Source organism: Nicotiana sylvestris, chromosome 5 (assembly GCF_000393655.2).
Source record: "Nicotiana sylvestris chromosome 5, ASM39365v2, whole genome shotgun sequence".
NCBI classification, from domain to species: Eukaryota; Viridiplantae; Streptophyta; class Magnoliopsida; order Solanales; family Solanaceae; genus Nicotiana; species Nicotiana sylvestris.
The window spans coordinates 110887416-110902368 of NC_091061.1; the positions used below are offsets into that span (position 1 = coordinate 110887416).

A 14953-nucleotide genomic window follows, 5' to 3' on the forward strand; every position below is an offset into this window, starting at 1 on the left:
ATCAGGCACCCACCTAGAGAAAAAGGGGAAATAGGTCAAGTTTTTAGGAAAAGCAATTCAAGTTTTGGCAATCAGGGGCCCACCCGGAGAGCAAGGGAATATAGTTAAAGTTTTGGCAATCAGGCGCTCACCTGGAGATCAAGGGAATACAGTTCAAGTTTTGGCAATCAGGAGCCTACCTGGAGAGCAAGGGAATACAGTTCAAGTTTCGAAGGAAGACAGTTCGAGTATTCGCAATCAGGCACCCACCTGGAGAACAAGGCAGGCAGTCCAAGTTTCGAAGGAAGACAGTTCGAGTATTGACAATCAGGCGCCTACCTGGAGAATAAGGAAATTCACTTCAGAATGCAATTCAAGTCAGCAACAAAGGAAGCTCACCTGGAGAGTACAAGTCAACAGAGCAGCAAAAACTGCAAGATCAAGTTTGAAGATACGTAGATAGGATTCTTGTAATTCATAGATCATAGTTTAGTCTAGTTTTTATTTTTGTCTTCATGTAATAAGGAGTTCAGCAAGCAGTAGTAGCAGCAGCAACAGTGAAATTACAGCTTCCTGGTAGTCCCAGCTACCGAAACTTCCCGAACTCCACTGACATGATTCCTTTATAGCCAAGGATATGTAGGCAACTCGGAAGCAAGGTACGATCAAATCTTTCCAAAAATGCTTCCCACAGAGTATTCAAATGGGCAAAAATCGCTCGTATCCGCTCACTTTATCTTTGCACGAAAACTCTTCGTGTTTCCGAGCAAAGAGGGGCAGCTGTGAGCACGTAATTTTTGCCCTATAGGAATTACTCCCATAAAATACAAGAAAAATAATTTTTTCCATTTTTTACAACTTTGTGGGATTTCGTGGGAATTTGTGCTAATTGTTTGCATTTCTATGCATGTTTATTTTTGTTAAAATCATGAAAATACCAAAAATACCATGCATTGCATTTAGGTTTCATTTATTATTTTTAGAATTAATTAGTAAATTAGTTGTTTTATTTAAAAATAAAAATCACAAAAATTGGCTTACTTTTGCATTTTTAGATTAGTCATTTCCTCTTTTAATCTAGGATTAATTAATTTTGTAAATATTATAGTAGATAATTAGCTTAATTTTGTAGATTAATTTAATTTAGGAATTTAATTTAGGTTTTAATTAATTAAAGAAGAAGGAATAGAAAAACAATTGAAAAAGGGGGGAAAAGAGAATTAGAAAAGAGGTTGTGTTTAATTGGACCCAAACCAATGTTTTGGCCCAATCCGCCCGAGGCCCAACCTGGTAACCCGGTCCAGCTTTTCTTATTAACCAAACGACATCGTTTTGAGCTACATCATCTCAGTCGTTGGATTTCAATGATCCAACGGCCCGGAACTCAAGCCACCCCTAATATAAAACTTTCCTAACCTAAGCTCCCCCCCCCATTTCGAACTCCAGTCAGTTCCCCTCACCCAAACACTAATTTAATCTAGCCGCCCCAAAATCCCGAACCCACACCGGCCGGCGGTGCAACCCAATCGACCCCAAGTTTATACCACATAATCACCATCCACCCCTATTTCCTAATCCACCACCATACTTTCCAAAATCCCCATCAAATGCTCTTAGAGCTGGATCTAACAAAAAACAGAAAAGATCGAGTTTGTTTCTCTTTTAACCGTTCGTTGATTTTACAAGGCTCATGTTGGCTCGAGATCCATGCTAGTCGATTGTTCTTGGAAAGAACAACCGATTAGCATTCATTTTGGGTCATCCCAGAGTTATTCGAACCCCTTCTGTTCGGTCAGTGCTTGTCAAAGCTTTCTTCCATATTTGTTTAGGTAATAACCAATACCCCTTTCTATTTTCCTTAATTTTCGTGCTTTAGCATATCTAGGGTTTGATTTTTTTCGCTTTGCATGATTCAAGTTTTAAATTGTTCTGTTAATTTCAATGTTTATTTAAGGTTGTTTGAATCTCCATCTCAGTAGCTAAACAATTAGTTTAATTGCATTTGTTAATAAATTATTGTCTTTCAAGTGTTTCTTTTAAAGTCCTTTTTTCGTTTAAATTCAGAGGATGTTTGATTAAGTTTTTGATTGAATTCATTCCTGATTATGGTTTGGGATTCAGTTTGGGCTTGTTAGTACAGAAGCCCAAGGGTAGGTTTGAGCATGTTTGGCTATATAGCCCAATTGCTGGTATTTTTCTGAAAAGGTAAATAACAGAAAGTCAAAGGGTATTTAGATAATTTGGATTGAAAGAATCTTTCATAACCACCTAGGAAGGTTTTAGGAAAGTGGGAAACGAGGCTGATTTAACAAATAAGTTTAAAGTTTGGGGTTTGAAATGAACAAAAGGGAATTGAAGAGAGGTAATAATGAATGAATAAAATCAGGTGTTGCTGCCCTAGAATCTTTCTATATAAGGCATGGTTCACTCATTTTTTTAGGGGGATAGCATAGAATTAATACCTAAACAACTGAAACATCTTCCTTCAAAAAGAATACAGACTTCTCATCATTATTCTCTGCACTTAGAACACTCAAAAAAACACACACATTGATAGGATTTTTCAGAATTAGAAAAAAAAACACTAAAAAGGGATCCCAAATACTGTTTCACTGGTGAGCTGATATTTATTCTTTCTGGATTTTCAAAAGAGTTTCATTACTTTGCTGGTTTTGGGCTCTAAACATAGACTGAGCTGTTTGTATTGTTGCTGATCACTATTGTGCTGCTGTTGGTCTTCTGGTTTGTTCATCCGGCTAAATTTTCTTTTGTTTCTGTTACTGTATCCAGGTATATTCTTTGAGCTTTGAAATAACAAGTTGAAGCTTTAATATGTTTGAGTGGGAAATGAACTTCCAAATCTCTTACTTGGTGTTATCATTTGCCATTATGTTTGAGTTTGTAATTATTGGTTTCAATTCTGATTAGGTGTTAACATTAATGTGTTGTTCTTTAGTATCTTTTCTTTACAAAATCTAAGTATTCAAAGTTCTTATTAATACAGATGATCAGTTGTAGTTTACTAAGCTTGTGATGGGAAGTCGTTAATAGCATAATGTATGTGTATTTGTCAGTTGAATCACCTTGAATTCCAACACTGTTAGATTAATGGCAGGTTTAGGTCTAGGGTAATGCATGAATTCAGAAAGTGAGTCTTTGCTATATCGATCTAGTAAGTATGGTGATTGTAATGTAAGCAACTGCATTAAGTGATAATAATCTTTTATTTATTAGCATATTGTTTGTCTTGCTTTATTCTGAGTTTAAGCTCAAGGTGGTTTACGAGCAAATAATGTTTAATTTCTTTTGTTATTACCAATAGTGTTGGGTTTATGACACGGATGTCTAGCCTTTGATTTTGTTGGATTCCTAATACTCTGAGTTACATCTTAATTCAGAGGAAGAGGAACCTCAACTGGGCTTGATATTGGTCCAGGCGAGGCAGCCTGGTCAAGTTCTAACCTAAGGCATTTTGTTTGATTGCTCATTTTCCATCTTCGGGCTCAATCTCGAGCCCAGCCTCCCTCGATGTATATTTTCCAAAACCAGCTTACTTCGAGTAGTGTAGTGGGCATGTTGTTGGCCCAGGTTTGTATAATTCAGGACCTAAACCCCCCCCCCTCGAATGTATCTATAATTGGTATTCGCATCACAACTTAGAACCAGTTTAAATTTGAGCCCCTTCAATTCGTTGTCTTTAGCATAATTTCTTAAATAAGTGAGGCATGCCATCTGATCACGTAGTCTATGGCCCTCATATAATTTTATAATTTAGATGTTAAAAATGAACTTCGTAGTTTACTTTAGGCGTGTTAATTAGATAATTATCGCGGTTATTATTAAAATCTAGGTGTACATTTCATGTGACCCGGTTCTAATTTCCAACAAGGTTAAATAGAACGTGTCATGAATCACGGGTGCATTTCATGTAGCGTGGCTTGCGATGTGTTTTAAATAACCTTGAAATAATTCCTTAAATAAATAAAGGCGGTTTTAAAGTAAAAAATGCATGTAGGTTTAAAATGTGTAATTAATCAGATAATTAGGCCAATTATAATAGTTGAGCGACCGTACTAGAACCATGGAACCCGGGAATGCCTAACACTTCTCCCGAGTTAACAGAATTCCTTACCCGGATTTCTATGTTTCGCAGACCACAAATAAGAGTCAAACTTTCCTCGATTCGGGATTCTAAAGCGATGACTTGGGACACCATAAATTATCCCAAGTGGCGACTTTGAATAAATAAATTAATCCCATTTCGATTGTCACTTAAATTGGAAAAAACTCCCTTATACCCCTCCGGGGGTGGAAAAAGGAGGTATGACAACCTTTATCGATTAGGTTTGTTTTCTTTGGAATTATTTGATGTATTTGAGTTGCTTTTGGTTAGTTTCGAGCCGTTCGGAGGTCAGTACGTGTGTGATGGCATTTTTGGAGTATCGTTTGGCTTGCTCAGTATTATGATTTGGATTGTTCGAGGTAAGTAACACTTCTAAACTTGGTGCTAAGGGTATGAAACCTCAAATTATGTGTTATATGATTGTTGTTGAGATGACGCGCATGCTAGGTGATGGGCGTGTGGGTGTGCACTATGTGAATTGTGATTTAGTCAATTCTATGGAACTGTGTAGCTATTTTATCTGAATATTTTTTACTGTACTCTATGTGTTAGAGCACTTGAGCTGTAATTGATGCTAGAAATCATGCTTAGATCATGTGCCGATATTTTTGGGACCCATAGAGGTCGTATCACTGTTGAATTGCTTGTTTAAATTTACAATTATGAACTCAGTCACATCTATCATTTGCATATCATATCTCAGTCTCTATTACCATCCATTGATACAACATATCATCATGACGGGCTGATTATGACATTGTGAGCCCGAGAGACTGGAGAGATTAATGATTGAGTGAAGCCAAGGGCCTGATTGTGAGTGATAATTAAGGGGATCGGGCTACACGCGGCAACATATTTTTATTTACTTATGCCTGCATCTAGCTTATTATAGCGCTTGGGCTGAAGGAGCCCCTCCGGAGTCTGTACCCTTACAGTGAGCGCAGTGGATATTATATTGGGATGGAGTTCCTTGGGCATGGAGTTGCCCTATATATTTACATTTGGGGTGGTGTTCCCTGGGAAGGGAGTTGCCCTATATATTCATATTTCGGAATGCATGAAGTTGTCCTATACATTTATATTTGGGCTGGATCTGCCTAGGTTGGATCTACCTGTTCAGTACTGAGTGACTGAGTGTGTTGAGTGATTGAGCGTGATGAGTGAAAAGTATGATATGGTGAGGTTGAGTACTCTAAGAATGTGAGTACATGAGTTCATCACTGATATGCATTGCATTTGACATGCGTACATGAGATACATGCATAAAGATGCATTTTCTTCTGCTACCCGATTTTTGGTGACATTCATGATTCCACCTGTATATTGACATATAGTCATAGAGATGTATTTCTCTCATACTATCTGAAAAATGAAACATTTTATTTATTGTTGAAAGGTTTTTGGGAAGAATCACAGTTTTCAAACTTACTTATATATTTTTGAGGTTTTCGGTGAAAGATTTGGGATCTACTATTATACTTGAAAAGCATGACTACTTTCCGTAATTGTAAACAAGCCGAGTTATTTCTTGTACCATCTTTATTATACTATTATGAACTGTTGTTGGTTGTTGGAGTTGGACTCTGACCCTTGTACCAGCTCGTCACTACTTTTAACTTAAGGTTAGGTTTATTACTTATTGAGTACATGAGGTCGGTTGTACTCATACTACAATTCTGCACCTTGCGTGTAGATCTTGGATGTTGATATTGATGCATATGGCGGGAGCTGGATCGGAAGATGTACCTGCATTCCAGATATGGCTATCACTTGTCCTTAGTAGCATTAGATTCGAATTATGTTCATTTATATTTCGAACAGATGTTGTAATTATTTCAATTCAGTCTTGTAAAAATCTAAATCTTAGAAGCTCATGATTTGTACTAGGAGTCCTTGGGAATTCTTTATATGATAGTTCAGTTGTATTGTCATTTCTTCTCTTAATAAAAATCATTTGTACTGGTTTATGGTTAACTGGCTTACCAGCGGTTGGGTTAGGTTCCATCACGACTAGTTGGATTTTGGGTCGTGACAGAACCCTAAGAGTGGGTCTTGAAAATGATAGTTTGGGCAAAAAAGAAGATAAATAGTACTGAATTGATATAAATAGAATTGTTTTGAGTTTCTAATAATTCGAATAGAATTGATAACTTAATTGATGAACGAATTGAAGTGGGAATCATCATTTGGATAAAAAGCAACACTAGTTCTCGAAATGGGTGTTCTTGAACTTAGGATTTTGTTGGAGATGATAATGAATGGTGACTTGATGATGTTGGGTAATTAACGTAGTACATATCATTAATGGCTCCAAATGAATATTAAATGACAAAAATAAAATTGAATAGGCTAATGGGTGAACCTATTGGATAATTTGGGATGGTTGAAGACTCGTTACCGACTTGTGAAGCCTAAATGAATATTTATAAAAAAATTCGGGTTTATTTTGATTTAGTTGGCATATGTATTGGTAGATGTCGAATTGTTGGCCACATTTGAGAATTTTAATCAACTGGAGCATTGTAGTATTATTTGGAGCTGGAAGTTTGATGTAAGTTGATTAAGACTTACCCTTCTTGATGGATTCTCTCTAAAAAATATTTTGAGTTGATACATGATAATATTTGTAAATGCATCCGTAATTGTAGGGACAAGTGGAAAGGATGTCACCATATGTTTCTAATTTTATGTCGCTTATGAATTGTCATGTGATTTTATAAATTCTTGTTTTCAGAAGTTGTTAGCAAAATGATACTTAAGAAAAATATTATGCTTTTTATTAAACTTATATGTTGATAAGAGTATCATATGTTTTGAGTGTTGAAGATGTGTTTTCATATAGAAAAAAAAACACGTCTTTTGAAATTTAAATAATGAAGTGTCATTTGTTGTATCTTTAAATGATTGATGTTATATTGCTAAAGACATTAACATGAAAAATGTTATCCATTTGATTTTGATCAAATGGTTTGGATTGGCAATGAAAATTATGATTTGGATGAAAAGTAGTTCCTTTGAGGCGATTAGGCTATGAATCTATTTTTGATATGTTAAATATTTTAGGAGTTACTAGTGGTGACCATCAAGATTGGTTCAAATGTTGAGTTCGTTACCACGGAACCACATGTGTTGGTGTAGGTACATATTCCAAGGCTAAGCCAAGGTTTATGGGATAAGTCTCCTATTGTGCGGGCAAATGATCATTACTTAAAGTAATGGGGTTAAGTCAACACGTACGACACTACGGAAAGTCGCCCAGACAAGTTGGGTTAAATACTTGTTGCTAGGTTAATCACCTAGTAGTTGTTTATTATGTCAATGTCGGTAATACTCCTAATAAAAGATAACAATTTTCTTAGTTTAGGTCTAAGGAGCCAAAAGAGATGAAATAGTTTATGTGATTTTTATTAAAATCTTGGATTGATATAATTTTTTTAAAAACTTATATCATGGTTTACATTTTATTTGCCTTTTCGTTTAAAATGGTAATAAGCATGATTTATATAATTGTTTATCATTTTATATCAAATATTGATTGCATAGTTTTTTTCGTATAATTTTATCCCAGGAACTTGAGTCAGAGAGAAATTATGACACTTATTGAGTGTTGTGGTGTACTCAGCCTAAAGGGGCTCCACTTACTTGACATGTTTCAGGATGAAGTATGATACGTGGCATGTGAACAGGGTTAAGATGACTCTCTTTCCGAGGTATATGGTGAGGCACCACTCCTATTTTGTAGTAGTTATCATGTTATTTTCTTAATTTATGTTAGTCACTGTTAGCCCAAGTATTTAGTTCTATTCTTTGGTATAGAGGCTCCATAGATAGTTGTGAAGAGTTGTAGTAATGGGATTGTGCACGACATACATAAAAAAGATATTTTTACTTAGTCTCATTATTATGATTATGAGATGCTACATGTATTGTTGCATTGGAAAAATATTCCATCATTTAACTTTAAAATATATATGACTTTCAAAGAGCATCCGAAATTAAATTGGTTTTCATATATATGGTTTGGGTGTATCATATTAATATTAGGGACAGCTGAAGTATATACGGGGCCTAAAGCCAAAGTTTAATATCAGTCCTAAATTTTAAAAATAAAGTTATAAGATATATTTTTATTTGAAGTTTATTTTTGTATTAAAAGTACTAAATATTATTTTTTTTAAATGGCACAAGCCTTACTACATAGAGCCGGCCTTGCATCATATGATTTGGTTGGTTCGAGTCACATAGTGTGTCGGTCACGTACAATTGAGTCATGAGAGGATGGGAGTGGAAAGGTTAAACGTGAGTTTTGTAAAAGTAAAAAGGCCTAAGAAAAATATTTTAAAAAATATTTCAACCAACCAAAACATACACTGAGACGAACACCCTAAAAAAACCCTTGATTTGATTTGGGTCCTCTGGGATTGTGATTCAAGGCATGGATAATTCGCGTCCGAACTTGCTGGAGGAAGCGCTAGTGGAGGATGGCATCGGCAGTGTAAAGATCCAAAAACGCGGGCGAGTGGTGGTGGTGGAGGACTGTGTTGAGACCAGCGCCGCTTTCGTGCTCCACCATTTCCTTAAGCGCTCTCTACAACCTGACTCTTCCGACGTCGTCGTTTTCATCGCCTTTGCCCACCCTTTCTCTCACTATGAACGCATTCTCCGCAAAATGGTCAGTCTCTCTCTCTCTCCCCATGGCATGGTTGTGTTTATTTATTTGTATGAGAAAATACTTACCGGTTTACGCGGATAATTAATTTATATTTTTACCTCAATTTATCACTTAATTATTGTAAATTAACATACTTTGCTGCATTCAGAGAGTTGGGTAACCGTTTTCCATATTGTAGGTCTATGTCTAATTTGTAGAGAGTCTAGTTTACTCTTTTTTGTTTTTCCTCTCCTATACGTTTATAAAAAAAAGAGTAGAATTAAAATGAGATGTGTGTATTACTCTGTTATGTTTCGGAGGCAGCTTTTCAAAATCATTTTAGGAAGAGGAGTTATGGAATTAGAATTTGGTACTTGATGTGTTTGGAAGTTGGAACCTCAGTGATGGAGTTTAGCAACAGCAAGTGTGATGTTTTTATGGGTGGTGGTGAAAAACAATGGGTATAATAGCCCTAGATAAATTCCTGCGGATGGTCTTATATACTCTATGCTGGATTTTATATATCTCTAACATCCTTTCATACCTCTAACCGGATTTTTGAATTCACGTGGACTTGAAATGCGGTTTTTTAAGTGTGAGAAGGGGTTTCCATAGATGAGGTTGGAGATTAAAGAGATATGTGCACAGACTTGTCATTTTTATCAAATTGTTGTTGACATTTAAGACACAATACCAGTAGATGCACCAAATGAAGAGGATCACACGGATAGGGCGGCAACACACGAAGGGAAGTTAACAGGCATAGTTCTAAGGACCCAAAAAAAAAAAAAAGGGAAACACTGAGAGTCCAAATAATATTAATTGTAAAATTTGTTGATCTCAAATTCCAATGCAGAGAACATGCACATTGCTAGTTGTTATTTTATTCTAGATGCCTTTGCTGGTGGTTTGAGAATTGGCTAGAAAGAACTGAACTTTGATATGGCAAATATGATGATAGAAGAAAGCTTATAGGTACGGTCTGGGTTTATGTTGTTTCCTACCTTTTAGGCATAAATGTTAAGCTGCTGCATTTCCGGGAACTTGTTTGAGCTTTGTCTTGTAAGAATGCCGTAATCGTCCAAGGTCCATTCGAGATTGCTATTTCTGTAAAGTTTACCCTTTCATCCTCCTAGTGAAAATGAATGTTTTCAGTAAAAGCTTGAGGAAATTTTCAAATTTGTTGGAGTGTCTATTAGCTGGTACAATGAATTCTGAGAATATTTATCATTTCATTTATGTAAAGCTTGAGGAAATTTTCAAATTTGTTGGAGTGTCTATTAGCTGGTACTATGAATTCTGAGAATATTTATCATTTCCTCTATTGATCTATCAAACAATGCACAATCTGTTGTCAATTCATGTAAAATAGTCGTACTGGTTTCGGTTCTCAGTTCTTCCATGTTTTGTCTCAGCAACAGTTGTGTGCAGCTAAATTTAATTAAGCAAACTTCCTAATGGACTGGGGCTGTACTCAAATTTGCTTGACATCTAGCATCATCCTTTACTGGAGGATATATGTTCCGGAGTTTTTAAAATTCCAAGTTCTTGTTTTTCATTTCAGTAATTTTAATGGATATTTAATCCTGCATACTTGTAAAGCATCTCGGTCCTTTTTCCTCTTCCCTGAACAGGGTTGCAACTTAGCTGTGCAGAGGAAGAATCAGAGGTTCTTATTTCTTGACATGCTTATGCTGGAGTGTCCAGGTGAAGATGTCAAGCAGCATAGATTAAGTTTAATGAAATTATTGTTTGCAATTTTCTTCTAATCTTGATTTGCCCATGTCTTGACAGTAGGTTTTTTGTGTATACGTTTAACGAGAATTTTAGGTACCATTAAAGAGGAGATCAAAGGACCTAAGTTCAAGTGATTATAAAAAAAGGACCTAAATTCAAGTGATTTAGTTTTTAAAATGTTTTGGTGCTGCTTGTCCATTTTGAAAACTTGATTCTTAGGAATTTGGGAACTCAGGCATCTCTATGGAATAAATAGAAAAAAGTGGTTCTAAATTGCACTCAGAAGAGTTCATTATAACGTCACATATACACTGCCTACTTTTTTGTGTCGAAACAATCTGTTCTTGATGTGAATGATCTTAATCTACTGAACTGTCTATCTTTATTTGCCCCTCTTAGTTTGATGCACTCAATTCATAATCAGACAGAAATGGAGGGGAAGCAAAAGAAGATGGATTGCTTACATTGTACGGGGAAATTGAGAAAGCAGTAGAGATATATTCGTCACTTGAAGGCAGTAGAACCATTACAATTATGATTGATGACGTCTCCCTTATGGAAGTGGCAGCTAATGGTTCATCAAATCACGTGTTGGATTTTCTGCACTACTGCTACACTTTGAAAGAAAAATGTGTGAGCAACTGTATCCACTTTTACTTCGTGTCTAATTTATACAATAATGCGAGCTACAACTTATAAAAATAAAAAAAAAGTTGTATGGGGGGACGTTCTTAATATTCTTTTCATCCAGGGCTGTTCCCTTGTTACTCTTAATCATGAGGATATCTATTCCAGTGCAAATACGCTGCCATTGATCTTGCAACTGGAGTACCTCGCGGATGTGATAATCAAGGCAGAACCTTTGGCAACTGGTTTAGCAAGTGACGTGCATGGGCAGGTTAAACTTTATTTTTTCCCTTTCCCTATATTCATTTTGCGCTCTTGTTCTTTCCTCTTTTTCCCTTTTGTTATCCACAGTACACTACTCCCCCCCCCCCCCCACACACACACACAAAAAAGGAAAGAAAAGATTATCCAGTGCTCTTAAAAAGACGAGATGACATTTGTTTGTGTTCTGAAAATTGACAATCCTTACAAAATAACCTGGTCGGTCAGTTGTATGGTCCTAATGATCAGTTTACGAACTTCAACCTTTGAACAGCTAAAAGGAAATCTGGAAATTGTAAGAACCTTCTCTGTTTTACCTAGAATTGCTGCAGTATGTGTGGTGGCGTTTTGTTGAAGAGCATTATTATTTTTATGATTACTTGCATTAACCGAGATCACTTAAAAACATTTAGATCATGGAATAAGCATGCACTTGATATTTGAATTCCTAATTTTGTGTAACTTACGTTGTCTCCATTACTGAGTCCATTGTTAATTCATTTTTTGCTCTTTTTGTCTTTTTTCCGTTCAGCTGACCCTTTTAAATAAGGGAAGTGCTTGTGACTTGGGAAGCTCAAATTCTAAGGTTCGCAATTTTCACTTTAGGGTCAAGGAAAATAATGTAGACTACTTCTACCCGGGAACTCAGACTTGAAAAGATGTCCTGTTCATTGAATTTGAACGTTGGCCAACATATCAAGACCGGGGGATTAAGTAATTGATGTGCTAAAGCACTGGCCGAAAATCTAAGGTGATTTAAACCTTCTTTCATCCTTTTGCCGATTGGTTAGCATATGCTAAAGTAAATTATATACCAGCTATGGAAGACCAAGAAGCGAGGAGCAAGCTATATTTATCCGTGATCGATGGCAATTGGCAAAGCCTCCTGACGTGGTTATCTTGCTAGAAAGGCATTTAAAACTTAGTAGAAAACAAATTTTACCTTGCAGTTTTGCCCTTCTTGTCCTTGTATGCTGATGCCCCAATTCAAGTTTAGAGAGTTACTCCTGAGGTTTATTGATAAGAATTCAGTTGCTTTGTGTTATGTTGAACTGCCTCTTTTCTTACTTCACTAGTTGGAGTAGCCCGAGTTGTGCCGGGGCCCAATTCCCAGAAAATAGCCAGTTATGTTGATAATTTAAAATTAATTGAAACCCCATGATTTATTAAACCAGTACATACAATATAATAAATCTTAATAATGCTATTATATTCGACTTGTTGCACAAGTGATATCGTTTAATGAATTGGTTCAAGTCGGCCTCTTGTTTAAGTTTGTATTCTACAAAGATCAATAGCAAAAATAAGAAAATGTTATAGAGAAAACGTTATAGTTTGTGTTTGCTTACTTCTAGCCAAGAAACTTGGCATGTCCACAAAATTTATTCGTGCAGTACGTCAAGCTTTGTCGAGACAAAATTCTGGTTCTTTACGCCATTTCAATGGACTCTACTCAGTTTGGAAGTTCTTCATTTCTCTTAGAAATTACTGCACGACTCTTTGGTGATTTTCATATGCTATGTGAATGTGATTAACTATGGTCTTTGTTTAAGTGTGCAAGTGAAAACGAGATAAAGTTTTATGTAAATTCCCAATTATTGAATTTATGTATTGTTGACTTCAAAATACTTTATACATTATTCAATCACTTCAACGTCAAATATATACCAGATAAGTCTTTTTTTTTTTTTTACCAAGAAAGAGGGAAACAAACGTATGGCACAAATTGTTAGCGTAAAAATTCTTTATGCTGGCAAATACATGATGCAAAATCCTTAGACAAATTATTATTATTATATATAAAAAAAGGAATTTTATTCCAGAAAACCATACTTATCAAGTTGTTCATTTTCTTGTTCCAACGCTCGTCCTTGGCTTTAACACAACACAAGATTTGGCCCCATATTGTGATCATCGTTTGTCGAGGTGAGGTGAAGATGGAACTTCAGCAGCAAAAAGACCTTGATCATCACTCAAATTGCTTCTTTATAGTTCGATAGGGTTCCAAGTAACTTAGTTCAGGGCGTCCTCTTGATATTGCTATTATTCCAGCATCCCCAATTTGGTGGCAGCCACTAGGAGCAACACCAAAAAAAAACTTCATCCCCTAGTTTGGTAATCAAATAGAGGTTAATATATCAATATTCAGGTAGTTAAGTAGCCAGCCTTTGAATTTAAACTGTCTGCTGTAGAAGAATATAATATAATAATGAAAGACAAGTTGTGGACCAACTTGGTTATTACTATGTCTTCAATATTTCGTTGTGGATTTTATTACTATTATATAGTCATATATCTCGATTTGTTTACTGAGACATGGCAGCGTTTAGTGGTTTGACGTACATTTAAGGAGATTACTGTTAGACCCCTGACAAAGCTGATCGGCAAGCGGCACGGCAGTGGCGAGGATTTTGGCATGATGGCCTTGCCATTGGCCTATGTGACGGGGAAAATCAACATGCAAGACAATGCGGGGGTGTTGTCAATGGCAACAAACTGTTGCTAAGACAAGTGAGACGGACTACACTTGTATTTGAGGGCTAAGGTGTGACGGACTACACCAAAGCAAGAGTGGGCTGCGTACAAGCAAGGCCAAGACCTTGACGGAACTAGGCGGGCTGGATGGGAGCTTGACAAGGCAAAACGGGAAAGACCTCGGCGCTAAAGTGAGGCAGCTTAGTGCCAAGGCATTGGCATTGACAATGTGATGTTGCCATGACTTAGGTGAGCGGGCTGGCACCTAAGTTAATTGTGGGCAAACGACTTGGCAAAGGGAAGGGCATCAAGGCTTGGTGACTTGATGTTAAAATCAGCATTGACAACGGGCAGACTTGATCAAGTAGGGGCGACTTGACAAGGACAAACAACTGTGGCAGCGGATTGGCGTGCGGCTAAGTCAAAGGTGACGAGCTGTGGCGATGGCATTGAGCGGAAGCAGTGTCAAAGGCTAAGGCTGGGCGCAAAGTCAGCCTTAGGCGTGCAGCAGCTGGCCAAGAAACACGCACATGCAGCGCACATGGAGTGGTTTTCAAGTGTGCTGTGCACATGCCATGCAGTTGGCGGTTACAACTACCCATGTCCAAGAGTTGCTGATTATAGGCTGAGTCTTTGCACGTTTTTGGGGCATGTTAGAGACATGTTCCCCACGTTTTGATCATGGGGATCATTTCCTATCAGTTGGGGGATGTCAACTGAACATAGGAAACACTTTTGGGGCTGACTACATTATATATATGTGTGCTAGCAGCCTTAAAAACGAGCTAAGTACCTAGGGAGGGAAATGTCTGAAAGATAGGCATAGGGTTGTCTATTTTGTGGCTTGAGCATGGCAAAATATGTGTCATTGCCTTGCCAAACGAGTGGCAGCACGAGTAGCCTTAGGCAGGGGCTTTTATAGGGCGGATTCGTGCATGAGTAGGCCATTTTTGTGAGTTGGTGCCTGCCAAGGGTGGCAGCACCTTGCCTAACTCGAGATTTTCCTTTGTAATTGATTTATTACAACTGGTTGGGAAAGGGTTCCCGTAAATCTGTGTTGCCTTTGTTTATTTTGTTGCCTTAAATTGATTCTAAGTGTT

At 36.9% G+C, this 14953-nt stretch overlaps 1 protein-coding gene across 2 annotated transcripts; it reads left to right on the top strand.

Moving 5' to 3' along the window:
- The first annotated feature begins 8425 nt into the window (after positions 1-8425).
- On the top strand, positions 8426-12423 carry LOC104245080 (elongator complex protein 6). 2 transcript variants are annotated; one of them, XR_715654.2, is made up of 6 exons: positions 8426-8774; positions 10388-10460; positions 10915-11123; positions 11242-11388; positions 11911-12129; positions 12197-12423. XR_715654.2 is itself a non-coding variant. In XM_009800639.2 (5 exons), exons 1-5 carry the CDS (start codon positions 8538-8540, stop codon positions 12031-12033), a joined length of 789 nt encoding a protein of 262 aa, XP_009798941.1. In that variant the 5' UTR covers positions 8426-8537; the 3' UTR covers positions 12034-12423. The 2 variants fall into 2 exon arrangements, 1 of the variants encoding a protein (XP_009798941.1); XM_009800639.2 differs by having other exon boundaries at positions 11911-12423.
- The last annotated feature ends 2530 nt before the right edge of the window (positions 12424-14953 follow it).